The sequence below is a fragment of the Trichogramma pretiosum genome, unplaced genomic scaffold (genome assembly GCF_000599845.2).
Source record: "Trichogramma pretiosum strain Unisexual culture from Peru unplaced genomic scaffold, Tpre_2.0 scaffold6, whole genome shotgun sequence".
In the NCBI taxonomy this organism is placed as follows: Eukaryota; Metazoa; Arthropoda; class Insecta; order Hymenoptera; family Trichogrammatidae; genus Trichogramma; species Trichogramma pretiosum.
The window spans coordinates 2,692,868-2,710,411 of NW_019641678.1; the positions used below are offsets into that span (position 1 = coordinate 2,692,868).

At 31.5% G+C, this 17,544-nt stretch overlaps 6 protein-coding genes across 6 annotated transcripts; 3 read left to right on the forward strand and 3 right to left on the reverse strand.

Annotated features, from left to right (window-relative positions):
- Window positions 1-2,919: 2,919 nt before the first annotated feature.
- Window positions 2,920-4,460, forward strand: LOC106657860 (S-adenosylmethionine mitochondrial carrier protein homolog). The gene is made up of 5 exons (XM_014379551.2): window positions 2,920-3,172; window positions 3,292-3,448; window positions 3,512-3,621; window positions 3,700-4,076; window positions 4,151-4,460. Exons 1-5 carry the CDS (start codon window positions 3,107-3,109, stop codon window positions 4,257-4,259), a joined length of 819 nt encoding a protein of 272 aa, XP_014235037.1. The 5' UTR covers window positions 2,920-3,106; the 3' UTR covers window positions 4,260-4,460.
- Window positions 4,461-4,488: 28 nt separating this feature from the next.
- LOC106657859 (hydroxysteroid dehydrogenase-like protein 2) lies at window positions 4,489-6,652 on the reverse strand. Its single transcript, XM_014379550.2, has 8 exons — window positions 6,443-6,652; window positions 6,197-6,360; window positions 5,912-6,125; window positions 5,644-5,849; window positions 5,369-5,566; window positions 5,082-5,276; window positions 4,871-4,999; window positions 4,489-4,811 (listed from the first exon to the last, which is right to left on the reverse strand). Exons 1-8 carry the CDS (start codon window positions 6,454-6,456, stop codon window positions 4,699-4,701), a joined length of 1,233 nt encoding a protein of 410 aa, XP_014235036.1. The 5' UTR covers window positions 6,457-6,652; the 3' UTR covers window positions 4,489-4,698.
- Window positions 6,653-6,902: 250 nt separating this feature from the next.
- Window positions 6,903-8,747, reverse strand: LOC106657908 (poly(ADP-ribose) glycohydrolase ARH3-like). The gene is made up of 6 exons (XM_014379608.2): window positions 8,565-8,747; window positions 8,278-8,435; window positions 7,913-8,131; window positions 7,615-7,727; window positions 7,315-7,546; window positions 6,903-7,239 (listed from the first exon to the last, which is right to left on the reverse strand). The coding sequence occupies exons 1-6, from the start codon at window positions 8,731-8,733 to the stop codon at window positions 7,060-7,062; spliced, it is 1,071 nt and encodes a 356-aa protein (XP_014235094.1). The 5' UTR covers window positions 8,734-8,747; the 3' UTR covers window positions 6,903-7,059.
- A 379-nt stretch (window positions 8,748-9,126) lies between these two features.
- Window positions 9,127-9,918, forward strand: LOC106657909. The gene is made up of 3 exons (XM_014379609.2): window positions 9,127-9,279; window positions 9,371-9,584; window positions 9,662-9,918. The coding sequence occupies exons 1-3, from the start codon at window positions 9,152-9,154 to the stop codon at window positions 9,848-9,850; spliced, it is 531 nt and encodes a 176-aa protein (XP_014235095.1). The 5' UTR covers window positions 9,127-9,151; the 3' UTR covers window positions 9,851-9,918.
- A 16-nt stretch (window positions 9,919-9,934) lies between these two features.
- LOC106657875 (RNA cytidine acetyltransferase-like) lies at window positions 9,935-13,266 on the reverse strand. The gene is made up of 2 exons (XM_014379570.2): window positions 11,425-13,266; window positions 9,935-11,347 (listed from the first exon to the last, which is right to left on the reverse strand). Exons 1-2 carry the CDS (start codon window positions 13,126-13,128, stop codon window positions 10,043-10,045), a joined length of 3,009 nt encoding a protein of 1,002 aa, XP_014235056.1. The 5' UTR covers window positions 13,129-13,266; the 3' UTR covers window positions 9,935-10,042.
- Window positions 13,267-14,221: 955 nt separating this feature from the next.
- Window positions 14,222-17,491, forward strand: LOC106657892 (S-phase kinase-associated protein 1-like). The gene is made up of 3 exons (XM_014379588.2): window positions 14,222-14,383; window positions 15,985-16,266; window positions 16,385-17,491. Exons 1-3 carry the CDS (start codon window positions 14,324-14,326, stop codon window positions 16,592-16,594), a joined length of 552 nt encoding a protein of 183 aa, XP_014235074.1. The 5' UTR covers window positions 14,222-14,323; the 3' UTR covers window positions 16,595-17,491.
- The last annotated feature ends 53 nt before the right edge of the window (window positions 17,492-17,544 follow it).

Here is a 17,544-nt window from a genome sequence, read left to right on the forward strand (position 1 = left end):
GCGCTGGGCATCCGTTTAGACCGCGAAATCTTTTCATCGGTTCATCCAATGCAAGTAAACGTGCATTGGATAATATAGGCAATGTTTAGGGTTTATCAAATTGATCGGTGAATCGATGCGCTTAGCCGTATTTGCTTATATTACAGCAACCGTTTATTATTGAGCTTGTTTCGTAGTATACTTGAGTAGTCGCGGTTCGTATAGATCCGTATAAGTAATCACATTACTCGTGCAATTTAGTTGGTGGCTGCACGCCTATATGTATTTACGCTTACACAGGGCATGCGCTCTCGTAGGTTGTATAGGTAGCCACTGTTATTATATAGGCCCATGTAGCATTTGGCATATTTACGCGCACTAAACTACAAATATCTACGACGCCCCTCGGCGGCGTATGCGGCTCTTGAAGATAGGACCATTTAGGAGAAGGAATAGCACGACTGTGCCGGTAGCGCGAATGGCAGCTACAGAGGCCGTAGGCTCGTGACTCGTGAGTCGTGGTTGAGCGGACGCTTCAAGTGCAATTCACAATGTTTGCACTCCGCTCTTTCCATCGATGGAAAGCCGGCCGGCTGGTGAGCGTCGACTATATTAATATGCACCCTGTGACTTTTACTTCGCGGGGCGTATACTCGCCCTAGATGTGAAACTTACATTGATCTGCGGTTCAATAAACTTAGACATTTTGTCTAGAGTTCTGTTACATCTCTTCGTAATAAATGATTGAGTCGGTGTTTCGACATGCATAACTTTCAGAATCTGCAAATTTTAATGTGAATACGTAGATCTTGACCCAAAGGTAAACCCACCAGTGAATGGCCGCTTGATCAATAAATACTTATCGATTGAAAACGTATGAGTGTATATCTAATTTATAATATTTGATCAGCATTGAGAAAAAATAAATTTAATTTCAATAAACTTTCTATCCTTATGATTCGTACTAATAATCAACAAAAAGGAAGTATCACTTCGAGAATATTGTAATTTTCAGGTGTGAAGTGCATTTTTGAAAAATATGAAACGCCAGAAAACGCAAAAAAAAGAATTTATTGCACGAAGTAAGGTGAAGTAGCTAGTTATGTTCCGAGTTATGGGCAACCTTGAGCTATATTTTAAATTAATAAAAATTTCATTTTGATGCAATAATTTTTTTTCACATTTCTATTAATATTTTTCTTTCAGAAAAAAATGTATAACTCCACTTATAACCGGTTGATTTTTTATACGATTTATAACTATACCCTGGCCCTCAACTAGGCGATCCGGTAAAATTGTCCACCTAGTTATGGATCACCACTAAAAATCTTTAATAATATTTATTTAATTATTCATTTTTATATGTTCAGTTCTTGTAAAAATTTGACCGAGTCGTGGATGGCTCAATAGGGTGGTCCATTAACTTTTTTGCTTTCAGAGGGTGCTTTTAAAAAACGTTTTTGATGTTATGCACGATTTCTATAAGTAAGCAAAGTTAAAATTTTTCTTAGGTCACCTATAACTTGTCATTTTACCCTGTACAAAAAATGCTCAGGGAAAGGACTGTATCTCAGTAAAAATAGACATTTCTGAAATTTGGAAAAATTCTTTAGAAAGGAAAGGAAAAACACTCCGAAAATTCAATAAAAATTTATTTCGATTACAAGGTATATGAGTTCTTAAATCCCCTTTTAAATGTAATAGCTAGCACTATACCTCGCTTGTTTACACTCGCTCAGTTTTTAGGATTTTGGTAAGAAATTTTGGGAAAGAAAGAATTGTATATTTGTTGGAAATGTAATACAAATTCAAAGATTAGAAAATATTACAATTTAATCAAACGTAATCAAGTTGTAATGTTATTACTATTCAAGTATATGCTAAGAGATATGGTGTTTTAGATTCACATTTCATTAATGAATTGATAAATTATTATTCACACAAAAAAATTTCTATCAAAAAACATTATTTTATAAAAACTTTGAAAAAATACATCTTCTTACAAAAAAATCAAGAGTTGGTTTTTAACAGGGACGTGCGGGTGCCCGAAAATATTGAATCAGGTCAGGGTCTTTGCTTGGATTTGAGTCGGGTTCGGGCTGACCCGAATTTCCTAATCCCGATTAATTCTGGTTAGCCCGACAATTTTTGACTATAATCAATTTGAAAATTGCATTATAAAACTTAACAGGCAAGCTCTTAAAGCGATAGTGATGTTATCCAGTTTTCAATACCATTTGTCAGCTTTTTGCCATTCAACTGCGTTCATTCGGCATCATCCATAGGTAAAGTCTTCAGTTGGGATAAAATTTTTTTACAAATACACTTTCAAATACGGAGTTAAAGCCAAAGCGAAAAACTTGCTGGTTGAACTAAGCAAATGAAAAACTCGGTTCAGCCCAAAAACTGCAGGCGCATCGACTCGATTCGAACCCGATGGGTTGAGTAAAAATGTCAGATAGCCCGATTTTTTGAGTACACGTAAAACTTTAGTATTTAATAGATGTTTGAAAAATTCTGTATTTAAGGAGAAACTTTTTGCCAAAAAAACGAACTTTTAGACATTACAGTTCGATTTTTTAGTATTTAGAATTGATCTATATCATTTTTTTTTTCAGGAAAGATTTTGAGAAAAACCAGAACTTTTTAGGATGTGTACTTCAATATAATGAAGGATTGACGATATTAAAATGAGTCTTTTTATATTTTTAATTGATTGAACTTTTAATTAGCTATGCAATGATATAATAACTACTTGTAATCATTAATTTTCCCAGATATTCAAAAGTTAAAAAACTAATAACTAGATATAGGTCGTTGTTTGGTTTACCTTGGACTGTTTAAATAACTGAACCGTTATTTTCATCCCAACAATCATTATTTTTATTAAAAGTAGAAACTTTAGTTGAAATACCTTATAACATTTGAGTGATTCGTAAGAAGAAGTAAATAGTGTCGATAAATGAAATTTCTTTGTAACCGTAGTATTTAAGAATTGCGATAGTATTTGAAATGCTCAAATAATTTGTAACCATGAACCGTAGTAATAACTGTGTACAGTGAAATAATGCGTAAATTAACTTAATTTTGCAATCCCACACCTTAAAAAATCTTCCAATCGTGCAAGATGGAAGTAGATGTGCAAAAACAGTCACTTTTGGATACCAAGAGACTCTTGTTAATATCTCTTATAGTGAGTGAAACAATACTTTGAAAGTAACCTAAAGTTACAAAAATAATACTAATATATTTTATGAACTATAATAACAATCGACTATTGAAATAGTAAATAAACTGTTTAATTTATTTCAGTCAGGAGGTTTGGCTGGTACATTTGTTGACACTATTCTCTATCCCATAGATACACTTAAAACTCGCTTGCAGAGTCAACATGGATTTTTAAAATCTGGTGGGTTTTCAAATCTTTATAAAGGTTTGACACCAGTTATATTAGGCTCAGCTCCCACAGGTAATTAAAAAATCAAACTTTTATTTAAAATAACTGATAATGAAAGTTTTATAACTTTTTTAGCTGCTTTGTTTTTTGTTACTTATGATAGCGTGAAGACATTTGTATATCCTAAAGTGTCTTCAAATTATACACCTTTTGTTAATATGGGTGCTGCTGTTTTTGCAGAGGCTGTAAGTAATTAAATATTTTATTGAGCCCAAAATTAAATTTACATGTTCCACACAATACCTTTTTTTTTTACTTTGAAGATATCATGCTTTATAAGAGTTCCTGTTGAAGTGTTGAAACAGAGAAAGCAAGCTTTACTTAATGATCAGAAAGGCTACACCATAAGATTGCTGTATAGAGGATATTGGAGTACAGTTTTACGTGATATGCCTTTCAGTCTCATTCAATTTCCAATATATGAGTTTTTAAAAAAATCATGGTCAGATTATATTGAGAGAGCTGTTTTACCAATAGAAGGAGCTTTATGTGGAGCAATTGCTGGAAGTATTGCTGCAGCTGTAACAACTCCTTTAGATGTAGCAAAAACAAGAATAATGTTATCAAAAGAATCTTCTGTTTCCAGATTATCAGTTGCAAGTATGCTGAAAACTATTTACAAATCTAATGGCTTCAAAGGGTATGTATAGTTTGCAAGCAAATAATTTTTATCTTTTACCTAAATTAATTTTAAATGTTCAATAACTTTTTTAGTTTATTTGCTGGGATTGCTCCAAGAGTTACTTGGATATCCATTGGGGGATTTATTTTTTTTGGAGTTAATGAAAAGTCCAAAGTTTTATTGCCAAAGATTATTGCCTAATTATCATTTGGATAAATATATAAATGTACACTTACAATTTAAGTAAGTATTAATCATTTTAAACGCAATTTTTTTAAATTTTACATTCAATTCAAGCTAATTTAAAATGTTTATACTTTTAAAATGAGTACAGTGTTGCACAAGTTGAGTAAAACTCAATCCCTTTATTGTATTCAATTCTGAGTGTGTGAGGACTTATATTATTGATGTAAATATACAAAATAACATGAAGTTTGTATAAAATAATTTATTTATGTATTATAAAAATTTTACATAAAAATAAATCCTTCAAAATTGACTTGTTTAAGTCGTGTTCTTATTGCCAAAGCCCTGCATCATTAAAAATAAAATCTCAACAATGTATTTAGAATAATTTGATTTTCAAAATCAATCTTTAAACAGATTATCTGATACATTTTTTTGCTTAGCTCTAATAAATTCAGAGCTTAGATTTCAAACTAACCATAAGCTTCTCAAGTTTCATGGCTTTTTGAACATTGCCACTAACTTTTAGTTTTCCCATCATAAAAGCTGTTGCTGGTTTCAGTTTACCTAAACAATTAAAATAAATTTATTTATGGAAAAAAATCTATTATTATTCGATTCCATACCTGAAAACATCGCAAAAAAGTTGCCAGAATCCATAGTCAATGTTGCATCTGCAGGTTTAGGTGGTTCACCTTTTCCAGTTGAGCCTGAACCATTTTTCAAGTCCAAGTACCATGTCCCAGCTTCATCTCCTAGATACCAAAACCAAATTATTGTCTTGAATTCAACGAAAATTATTTTTAATTTAAAATTTTTTCTGACAAAGAACACTACCTTTGACAACAAATTGAAAAACTGCATCAGTTTTTTTCACAAGATCTGGATTAATATTTTTGTCAATGGCAGCAAATATAGATGCAATTTGTCCTTGACCTGTTTTTTTTGGTTCTTCTATGGATCCACCAACAATTCTCATATCCACATTGTCAAGATCCACAAAGAAATCTAACATCAAATTATCAACATTGGCTAAAACATGAAAAATCAAGTAAGTATTAAAATAAAAGTACTAATTATTAGAAAGTGTATGAAAATAAAAATGAAGGAATTTATTATTTTACCTGGATCACATGCATACTGCTTCATATCTGAAATTCCTTCTTTTTTTAGCACATCTTCATCTATAAAGAAATTACCCGAGATAGATTTACTATCTTTTATCATAATAGCATATGCAGCATCAGCTACAATATCAGGTTTGCGACTAGTCTTGGCAGATTCTGCCCCAGCTAGCATTTCTATAGCAGCAGTGTGAATGGCTATAATTAAAAAAAAAAATTTTTAAATTTGTCCAATGCTTGTTGTTTTTATAAACTTGAAAATATCTCTTTTTTACCAGTTTTGGGCCATAAAGCATTAACAGCTACACCTTGCTCTTTAAATTCTTCTGCCATACCAAGAACGCACATGGACATACCATATTTAGCCATGGTGTAAGCAAGATGATTTTTGAACCAAAATGGGTGCATATTAAGTGGTGGACTTAAATTTATTATATGAGGATTTTTACTTTTCAAAAGATGTGGTAGACACAATTTGGATCTGTGGAAGTTGAATTATTTTAAAAAATAAGACAATCTAAATAGAAAAGTGTCTCAACTTACACTAGAAAGGTTCCTCTTGCATTTATGCTGTTCATTAAATCATATCTCTTCATTTCTGTACTCAATGTACTGGTTAGTGAAATTGCACTTGCATTATTAACCAAAATATCAATCCCTCCAAATTTTTCTACTGCACTCTTAACGGCAGTAGCAACTTGATTTTCATCCCTAACATCAACAATGCAAGGTAAAGCCTTGCCACCAGCTTTTTCAACTAAAAACAATGTTATTGGTAAGGTAACGAATGGCTTTCTCGATTTTTCTGGTACGAAATAAAATTTTTACTTTCTTCTGCGGCAGAATAAATGGTACCGGGAAGTTTAGGATGCGGTTCAGCAGTTTTAGCAGCTAAAACAATATTCGCTCCATCTTGGGCTGCTTTCAAAGCAATTGATTTACCGATGCCTCGCGATGCTCCAGTAATAAATACTGTGCAACCAGCTAATTTCCTACAATAATTGAATATTATCGTTAACTAGTCGGTACATACCTTTGAATCAGCATTTACATTTTATAAATAAAAATACATACCCCGTATTAATCATATTACGTGAATAACTTTAATCAAGAGCACATCAACAAGTGTATTACAATTAAATACTCAGTTGCTTTCAATCGTGTAAAAAAAAAAAAATTGCAACTCACTATGAATAGCTCTCAAGTTTACTGTGTACCAATCACATATGTGCTTATGTATATACTCATACATACGCATGCCATCCACGTATGACAACTAAAAACAAGTAAACCGTACGCGAATCTGCGAATCAACGTCCAGCGTATTTGGTATTGGCTACTCAAGACTACGAAATGCGAAGTGTTTCTCTGCAATCGACTCTACTGTAATGTAACGAGATTCCAGGTTTAATCATTTATGCGTAAAATAATCGCGGAATAAGAAATTGATTATATATATTAGAGATCGGAATCTTTTTCAAAATTTCATTTTGCATTCACTGCTAATAATTAATCAATTTAAAATGTATGAATGTTTAATTTTGTAACTATTCCATAATATTTTATTGATGTTAATATTTTTATACAATATTTGTTCAGATTATTTAACAACATAATGTACATATTAAAAAATTATTCTTTCAGTCTTGATTCGCAAATTATTTACATAGTTTATTATGTTTATTTGAATTTTACAAATTCCATTGCAATCCATTTGCAGTATCAAGTAAATTGTCAGCTAATTGACAAAATTCATCGGAAGCTTCACAATGATGAATTATATTTGGTGGTATTTTATCAATTCCATATAATGCTCCAGCTATGGCACCAGTCATACTTCCAATAGTATCTGCATCTCCTCCTAAACTTATCTGAACATTTAAATTAGTTTAAATTAACTTATATTTCCAATTTGATAACAATTTCAGCTTTACTTGACTACATACTGCATATTGAAGTGCCCTTCTGTAGGGATTATCTGTATTTATTCCAGATATTGGCTTTTGAGCTCGTAAAAAGCAAAATATAGCAGTTGGAACAGATCTTAAACCACTTATGTCATTACCCAAGAGTTTGATAACTTTTTGATGAGTAGGATTGTCATCACCTTCTTCCAGTAGCAAATTTTTTACCAGTTTCAATTGGGCTGTATAAGGTTGTGCTTCAATTAAATCCAAACTAATAAAATACACAATTGAAATACTAGATTTTAACAGAAAATCAATAAATATATATCATTTTTATACCCTTCTTCATCAATTTCGACAAATTTCATTTTGTTTAACAGTTGATCAACAAATTCAATAACATTGAACTGTTCTTCAGGATGAATATGTAAACTTTGTTGAATGGCCATTGCCTAAAAATATTTGAATTGATGCTTAAAAATATATTTAAAATAACTAACAAATATAAAATCTATTGAATTTCAAGTTAAAAATATTGTCATAAGTTTTATAAATTTTTAATAAATCTAAATTATTTACTGAAATATATAAAATGAAATTTTTCAGCTTTTTAAAAATGACTGAAGGTGGGTTTTACTTGCAAAATTGCTCCGTCAACGCCGATCTTATGCGTGTGCGTGAGTAAAGATTGTTTTTTGGCCAACTCAATTAATTTATCGTAATTTTTATAGCAAAACATAGAAATTGGCGCAACTCTCATTGCGGCTCCATTTCCGAATGATCCTCCTCCGTTGAATTGTTCCTTAGCAGGAAGAAGGACATCGGCAAATTTCGATCCTCGAAGTTTTTGAAAAACCTAAACACATCATACGATTCTCATTCATAAATTGATATTTAGAAATTTTGACTTCATGTTAAATAATTCTATCGAGTCTAATATAATTGCACAGTGACGATATGTAAAAAAAAACTGGTATAAAAGCCCTGGTTTAAGATACATACTGTTACAACACCTGAACCATATCCTCTATTAGGTTCTAGATAGTAACTTTTGACGAATTTCATCGCCAGATCCTTCAAATCAAGATCTTTTTTTTCAATTAAAGATTCGGCAACGGACTTTGTCATCGCTGAATCGTCAGTATACTGAATAACTGGAGCTAATCATTGAGACACAAAATAATAAACCATTGAAATTATTAATTTAAATGAAAAGAAAAAAAATAAACGAGGTTGATAGTAGTATAGAAGATTTCAGGATCGAAAGACAGAAAGAACTAGCGATGTACCTTTATAAACTGGTCCTTCCATTGTGTCAAACGACTTTTGCAAAACTAGCCGCATACCTGAGGTCAACTTTTCATTTTCATAAGGACTGCCCAAACAGTCTCCAGTTAAAACTCCCAAAAACGAGCCTCGGAACTTTTTCGCAAAAAGAGATAAATCAATTTTGGTCATACTGGCTTTTTGTTAATTATTACTTTGGTCTCAAAAACTGATACGATCAATAACAACAGGTGCCAATCAATTACACCACGATTTGTTGTTTATAGCTGCTGCTAAGATTGTCAAATGTCAACGATTCAAGATTTTTATGTAATTACTTTATAGTTATGTGTTATTTTCGTCTGAGAAGTTTATTAGGTTAGATTTCGTGATCAGCTGTTGGCCAACGACCTGTCAATTAATCGCTTGTGGCTCTCCTCTCTCTCTCTTTTTCTTTGCATGCACGTGCTTGTACCGCTTCGCTGTTCAATCATTACGTAGACATTTACACGGCTTACACTTGGGCAAGTTGTTGCATTTGAATAGAGGCTAAGTGTAGTGTTTTGACATTTTGAAGCCGAATTTTGAATATTTTACGGTGCTAAACAAGATGCTCCGAACACCGTTAAAGAACAGCAAAGGTGTAAACAAACCATTCAAATCTCCATTTGAATCGCCGTTGGTGAACGCTGATAGTGATGTTAAGAGGAACTCGTGTACCAAGTCTATTCCTAACAAGTAAAGATTTTTCACATCTTTTTTTACAATTTTTTCGACCGATTATTTGAAATGTCAATAATGTAAACAATTCACTCATTCTGATGATTAGAAAAATTGAAGCCAAAAGAGTTTTACTGTTGGATGATTCCATCAAAGAATGTAAAAAAAGGAAATTGAATGATATTAAATTGGAAAGTCAATCGATTGTTCAAATTCCCGAACATGATCTCACTAAAAGAGATTTACAAATGTTAAAGAGAAAAATTTTCGAAATGCGACAAGAGTTAGATCGCTTGAAATCTCGAGAAAGATGCACGAAAAAGGTTGAATATTTTTATTTATTTATTTATTTTTATATTTGTTTTACACTTATGTGATTTTTCTCTTAAAAATTTTTCAGAACAATCCAAAGGAGTTGAAAATTTCTATAAGCACATGGAAATCAGCATGTCAAACAGCTTTGGAAACTCTTTGCTTTGAACTTACAGAAAGAAATGGTCAATCTTGCAGTATCTCAAATGTCTTAGAAACATTGAATATTCCAGCTTCTATTGTTGGTTATTCAGAAAAAGAAGATTCTTTTACTTGAGATACAATTTGTACATGTTACGATTACATAGTTATATTTTTATAAGGTTTTGTAAAAAAATTGCAATAATAAGCATTTAAAAAATTATTATAAAAAGTTGTATATTTACAGCAATATATAACAATATTTACAATTATAAAAATTAACTAAAATATAAGTATGGTTCCTGCAGTATGAAACTGAAAAAAATTTTTATGCAGAGCTATGGTTTCGTTTTTTTCCTTTTTTTTTTTTAAATAAATTTTTGTCTGGGGTAGAATATTTTGATTTTTCTTCACTTACAACAGGTTCTTCAGAACTTTTAACGGATAACAAATTTTTACTACCCTTACTCGAGTTTAAAGCATTTGACCAATCCTTGTCGCTACCTTTGATAGCATATTCTTGCAAAGCTTCTGATTCCAATTTTTTAAGCTCTGCTTTTTGCTTCTTTTTCAATGCCTCATCGGCCATGTCTAACTCACGATACATATCTGTGCCATTTTGAACATTAACTTGGAAAGTATCATTCTTGACATTCAATTCTTTAATTTTACTGCTTACATCTTCACTAATTATGTTCGTCAAGTATTTGGTACTTTTCATTATGATACGATTAAATAATCCAAGAATTTGACCTGCACCTTGTTTTGAGTTAGCAGCTATTTGATCAATAGTTTTAAATTGCAGCCCTAGACATAGAAGAATAGACCACTGTTCTTGAATGAAGTCAAAATTTCCCATTAGGTTTAAAAAGTGCAGATGTGCTATTGATGGTACTAGATCCATGATTAAATGATAATCAACCTTATTATTTCCATATTTTTCCAATCGTTGAATGTCGTATGGGGTAAAATATGAATCTACCACAAATCTTTCTAAAGTTTTACTCTCTGTATCAATATTATGATTGGTTAATATTAAAAGAGCAAGTGATGGAGGGTAATCTCTGAAAGCTGAAGCTAATAAGATCAGGAATCTACGACGAAAACTTTTCCAAAAGACATCAAGCCAGTTGTTAGATTCCTCTTGTAGATTCGATAACATTATGCAAGTATGTTCTCCAGTGATATCATTAGCTGTTTGTCTCAAATAAATAGGAACAAATTTTGCACGCTTCCAAAACTTAATCAATGGCTCTGTTACTCCAAAAGAAACTCCTAAGTAAGCCACAGGCTCTGGTGTACGTTCAGATAACTTTGATAGCAAGGGTGGTAATGAATTTTTACTGTCCTTTGTTTTCTGAACCTCAGATTCTTTTTCGTCATCAATGTCTAAATTTAGAAATGACATTTTGTAATAATATCTTAGAAGTTCCACAGCCTTACTACCATATCCCATCTTTTGATAGTCAGGATGTGTAGCAATGCGAACTATTCTGGCTCCACTTAGTTGCGGAAATTCAAAATTTTGAAATTGCTCTGCTACTTTCCATGGAATAAGATCTCCGTCAGCTCTTTGACCTCTTCCCAATCCGTTCATAATTGTATTTTTTCCAATGTTTCCTTCTAAACAAACCTGTAAATGAAGCATTAAATTTAATAACCCTGTTGATATTTTTTAACAGTTGAATAAAGTATATTTGCAATATTTACCTGAATCACTACTAAAATTTCTGGAAGACTTTTTTGATTAGGTTCAATTGGCCCTAATAGACAGAATAAATGGTGAGCCGGGGCATCTGCTAACATCTGTAAATCATTTGGACTATTTTTATAATGGGAAGAAACACATAATGCTATCATTCTCTGCAGGAAATGTTCTGATGCTTTGTGATATGAAAACAAAGTATCTCTATTGACGTAATAGAGTTGACAATCATCTGGTTTAGGGCATCCGGAAGAGATCTTAGGTGCAGCTGAAATACTATCCAAACATAACAAATCGTACAACCATTTTTCAATCATGTCTCCAGATTTGTATCTAATTGGTTCCTCTAAATTAAGTTCAATCAAACTCCTGCCAGTCATGAGTTTAGCTCTGTTATCAGAATTAATTTGAATTGTTTGATTACGAAGTTGTTGAATGAGTTTTAGAGTTAAAGAACGACCCGTGCCCTCATATCCATTAATGGTTGAAGCCATAAAAATCAAGTAAGGCCCCAGCATGGCTTTTACTTGAGGCAATGGAATAGCAGCTGCTTCATCAATCACTAACAATTCAGCCATGGTTAGTTTACCTTTTGCATCCATAGGATGTATATACTGAATTGATTGTCTATGTTCTCTAAACACATCAACTCTAATAATAGCATTATCAAATTCTGGATTTGTTGATTGGATGAATTTGTAATCCCTATTTTCTTGATAATTTAATGCTTCAAAACCTTTGAAAATAAATTCAAAAACAGTTTTGAGGTTTTCTGGACCTGGACTCGTAATGAAAATATTTGAATACCCAAATGCTATTGAACCAGCAATAGCTAAGCCTAAAGTAGCTGATTTACCACGTCCTCTGGCAGCCGTCAAAGATATTGTTGATTTGAATGTTTTTTCAGAGATAACTTCAATGAGTTTTAGCAAAGCTTTAGCTTGATCCACTGTTTTGCAACATTTGACAATAGAACCAACAGATGGAGTATCTTCTAAACTTTGTTTAAGCATATCTAGTTCTGATGTATCAGGAATTAATGGTTTACTTGGTTTTTTAGAAATGTTGTGAGAAGTTTCCGACAACAACTGTAATTTCTTCTTCTCATTTCCTTTCACAATATCTAAAATTAGACACCGCTTGCAATCAGTTAAGGACAGTAAAAATCTTTTATTGAATCGGTGAGTGATTTTTTTATGGGATTCTGTCTTAAATCTACGATGCACATCCATATCCATTGTATGGAATTGCTCCAAATTTTTTACACTACTTAATAGTAACACAACAATTCCACCACTTTGAACGGTTTCCACTGTTCTTGCCAATAAATTTGGTGTAAGAGCGTTAAAATCGTCTAACACACATATATCGTATGTACTTCCCAATACTTTAGTGCTACTGCTGTACTGATGATAGCGAATTTTGAATGATACTTTGAATGATTCCGAATCACTTAGAGATTCGGTGTCTAACTTGCCAGCTTTGATATTATTTATTAGCTTCTTATGTGGATCCGGATGTTTTTTGCAGCACCATAATATATTTGTACACGTCTTTTCGAAACCCGGCGACTTGATGAGAAAGTGATTCAAGTAAACAATTGCTTCACTGGCGTCAGCACCAAGAATGGCAAAGATTGTTCTTTGTCCACTTGCAACGCCATCCTCGATAAAAATTTTTATCCGACGATCTATGTCCTCGAACAACATTATGAAAAATTGTTTGTAATTTCCACTTTTAACGAGTAAACTGTGTTGAGAGGTTATACAACTCCACGTGTTCGTGATAGCCAATGAGTTGCGTGGTGACTGCTCACACTACACAGACAGACTAGACTGAACGAGGCCCATCAATCCCTGACGCACATGCAACAGAAGTGAGGTGTACGGTTACTATAACTTATACGGAGCATGTCCAAACGCTGCACTAGCGACGGCGACTAAAAAAATTGTCGTCATTCACGGAACACGTTTTTATAAAGCGCTTACAAATGCTTCGATCATTGAATTGTTTAAAACATCATTTTGTTAACTTTTTAATTGATGCATTTTTATACTTTTTTCTTTTAATTCTCACTTAAATTCTAGTTCATAGCTTTCATCAACGTGACATAATCAACTGTCATAAATGAACGTAGAATTTTATTTCATCGACGTTTATTATATTAATATTATTATCATTAGCGATACTGTTCTTATCACATAAATCTAGAGTTGCTGTATGGTCAATTTACAAACAATTTTTATGAAAATATTTTATTGATCTATTATTTAAAACTACTGGTATTTGAGTATGTGACCCTTAAATTTTAACAAAATGTTCATATTTATGTTTGCTCAAGGGTTTGAAATTTTTTAGAAGAATTTTTCTTCTCTTTGAATATTATGAATACGAAATTCTTCTTTTCATTAAAAACTTTTTTATATAAAATTATTTGGAGAAAATTATTACAACATATTTTATTCACTAATATTTTATTCCACGTTCCTTGTTACACATAAGTAGATGAAATAAAATTGATATGCAATTCATTATTCCAAGTTCATTAGATGAGCCATGAGTGTAACTCTTATGAATTATCCATAAAATTTGGAGGTAATACAGGTTTTTGTAACTAATGCGTAAAACGTCAATTAATACATAAGTTTATTAATATTATAGCAGCGTCTTTCTTTTTCAAAAATTCCTACAAGTTAAATATTTTGGCTACGCGATTGAGTAATTTTCAGAATAAATACGTCAATATCGATTTATGGCTATGAGATGTCATCAAGCTTAGTACTCTAAGACTGGGACTTCCAGATTTACTGGCGTATAGGAAATAGAGAATTCTCGTCTCAACTCTCGTGGAGAGAAGATCGAATTAATTCGTTCGGGTATTCATCAATTTAAATATTTTTAATCATGGCTGCAGTTGCCGATAATAATGTTTTATTCACAACTAAGAATGTTTCCAACCAAAATGTAAGTTCATTTTTTATTTAATAATTTAAGCTAAAGTTTTAAGACTCCATAAGCACAATTTCCTGTCAGATGATAACGCCATTTTCTCTTTTTTTCTATTTTTGAAAATAATATAATAAAGTGAATTTTAAGGATTCACAACGAGGATATAAGTATGCAAATTTGATAAATTAATTAGCTTTTTCTTTATCCCGTATTTAATATTAGTTTTATTTTATAATTGAGACAAAGTAATTTACAAATGATAATCAGAATATATTATCTGCAAATAATTTTCCATTAAAAATAGTTTATTATATTGATCAGTAATGTGCTATTTCTCGAGTCATTTTGAATTGTGTACTCCAAACCGTTTTAGTTGGTGAATGGGAAAGAAAGCAGTACCCTTTTCAAATTCAATGTGGTCGAATGTACTACTATCGATGTTAACCCAATATACCATACGACAAGTTTACAAAACAGTGAAATTCATCGAAGTCACTGGTTGGTCTAATCGAAATTATTTCGCGCGCCAATTCGTGAACGTCCGTTAACGTTTGATCCTTCATCATTGATTTGAAGATTTGTAATTTTGTAAACATTATTTATCCCGCCTAATTGAAGTTTTTTTATCTATTTGGAACTGTTGAACTCGTTTGCTGTATTATAATTGATCGTCTTTTCTAAGACGTACGAGGATTGGTAATAATGGACAATTCGATAATATTTAAACTTTTTGGGTGAGTGGTTTTACCCATAAAATATGGTTTTTATGTTTTATTTAAAATTGAATAAATAATTTTTTAAATTAGGTTCATGCACTTTTTGTAAATATAATATATGGCTGATTCTCTGTTAACTCAACCGGTCAACATTTTTTTTCTATATCTAATATAATGAACACATTGTTTGGCAAATATTTCATTAAGCTCTAGCTCAGTGTAGAATGACTCAAACGAAAAAGTTTATAGGAGCTTTTTTGTGGGAAATCGTCCAAATTTACAGAAAAAATGGTTCCTGACGCGATCTGAGCACTCTGGTGGTTTCTACAATAGAAATAATCAAGAAAAGACAAAAAATACAAAATCTAATCAAGTATGATCCGGACTTTCATTTCCAAAACTATTTAAGAAGCTTCCTAAACATGTCAACTACTCCCTTGTAAATTTTTATAATAGTTTGAGCATTATTACGCCTGGAGACGCTAATGTGTGTCGAAAAACGTGCAAAAAAGGCCGTTCAAACGTTCTAAATTTAAATCATTTTATCTGAAAGCCTGAAGCACTAAAAAAATCTGAAAAAATTCAAGGTTGTTTGGGTTGTTGAAAAGTATTTTTATGAATTTTTTCGGATTTTTTAATTACTTCAGGCTAATTCAGAATAAATATACATCGAAAATAGACGTTTATAGCGGGGGCGGGGGTAGGAGGGGGGGGGGGGGTTTAAAATGTTCGTTTGGGGACCATTTTACCATGTACTATAACAATGACATACCAAAAGCGCGTCAAGATCGGGGGCATACGTGCGCACGATTATTTCAAAAATTCTGAGCCTTACCCATATATTAATTATTGTTCATAGCAAACTATTTATTAATTCAAATTATAATATTTAATTTTTAGATGCATTCCAAAATTAAACTCCAAAGTTCCGATTGTGTATATTTTTTGGTTGAAATCAAAGTTGCCTATCTCTCAACTACAATAAAAAAGATGGCAGAGGATTCGAGATTGAGTAATGGAGATAAGAAAAAGACCATTTTCCTACCCAGTGTCAACGGTGCTACCCTGAAAAAAGTTATTGAATGGTGTACTCATCATCAAGATGATCTTCCCTACATTGAGAATTATGATCCAGAAAAAAGAACTGATAAAATTCCTTCTTGGGATGCAAACTTTTTGAAGGTATTAAAGAATATTACGTTAGTTTAAACCTTTTCATTCACTTCAGATGATTATTAAATTTATATAAATTTACATTTTTTTTAGTTTTTTATAGCATTGTTACTTCTTTTTATTTCAGGTTGATTATTTCACTCTATATGATATAATGCTGGCCGCTAATTATCTTGAAATCAAAGGGCTTTTAGATTTAGCATGCAAAGCCATGGCTAAGTCTATCAAGGACAAAGGGGTTCAGCAAATTCGCAAGGATTTTAACATTAAAAATGATTATACTCCGATGGAAGAAGAACAGGTGAGAAAAGAAAATGAATGGTGTGAGAATAAATAGAGTTCGAATGAGTTCATTTCTTTCGAATTGTTAAGATATCAAGTTTCTATGAGCTAAATTAGCACTAAATATTTTGAGTCCTTGAAAAATTGTGCATCTGATGAGTGTGTTCAAAGTATCAGATTTCAATATAAAAATGAAAAAAGTTTAATACATTGAAAAAAATATATAAGTGCAGAATTAGATTAGAAGATCCTTTAAATATAATGAAAATGTATGTACCTCGATTCACACAATACCAATCATTTATATAGTGGCAGATGTTGATCTGAAGTATTTTTTACGATGATACACAATAAAGAGGGTCTTGATTGGACTTTCTTTTTATGTTGTAGCATTTACCTTAAGTATTTATTTAAAATAATTTTGACCAGTTTTCTTAGCTTTACTATTATTTGATTAATTATTCAAATATAAATACAAGCCATCTAAGTATCACATTGTAACATGAACTCTATATTTGTATTTATAAAGTATGTGTAAATGTGAGACAATCACTGCCCTGTATTGTGCATGTTTGAGTTTTGTAAAGAAATTATTCATTTGAGGCGACTGCATTAAAAAATAGACTGAAGAAACATAGTTATTTGAAAATATGTTTGTGCAAGTGGTGAAATATAGTAATATTTATGTAATAATGCAAGAAAATCAATTTTTGATCATTATAATTTAAAGTTTTGAAAAATATTATGAGTGATTACCTAAAAGAGAGTAATACTTGACGAGTGTTTTAGAGAGGCTGTTTGTCTATTTTCTATTAGATTTTACAAAATTTCATGTAAGTTACAACAAAAAATAGTGATACACAAAAATATTCGGAGTTTTTAATAATACAACTTTGTGACAATGAGCATTTACTATGCAATAAAATCACTATAAAGGAAAGTATAAGCAATATTTTTTTGTCTTAAAATTTTTTTAATGAAAAAATGTATGTAGACTAAACGGAC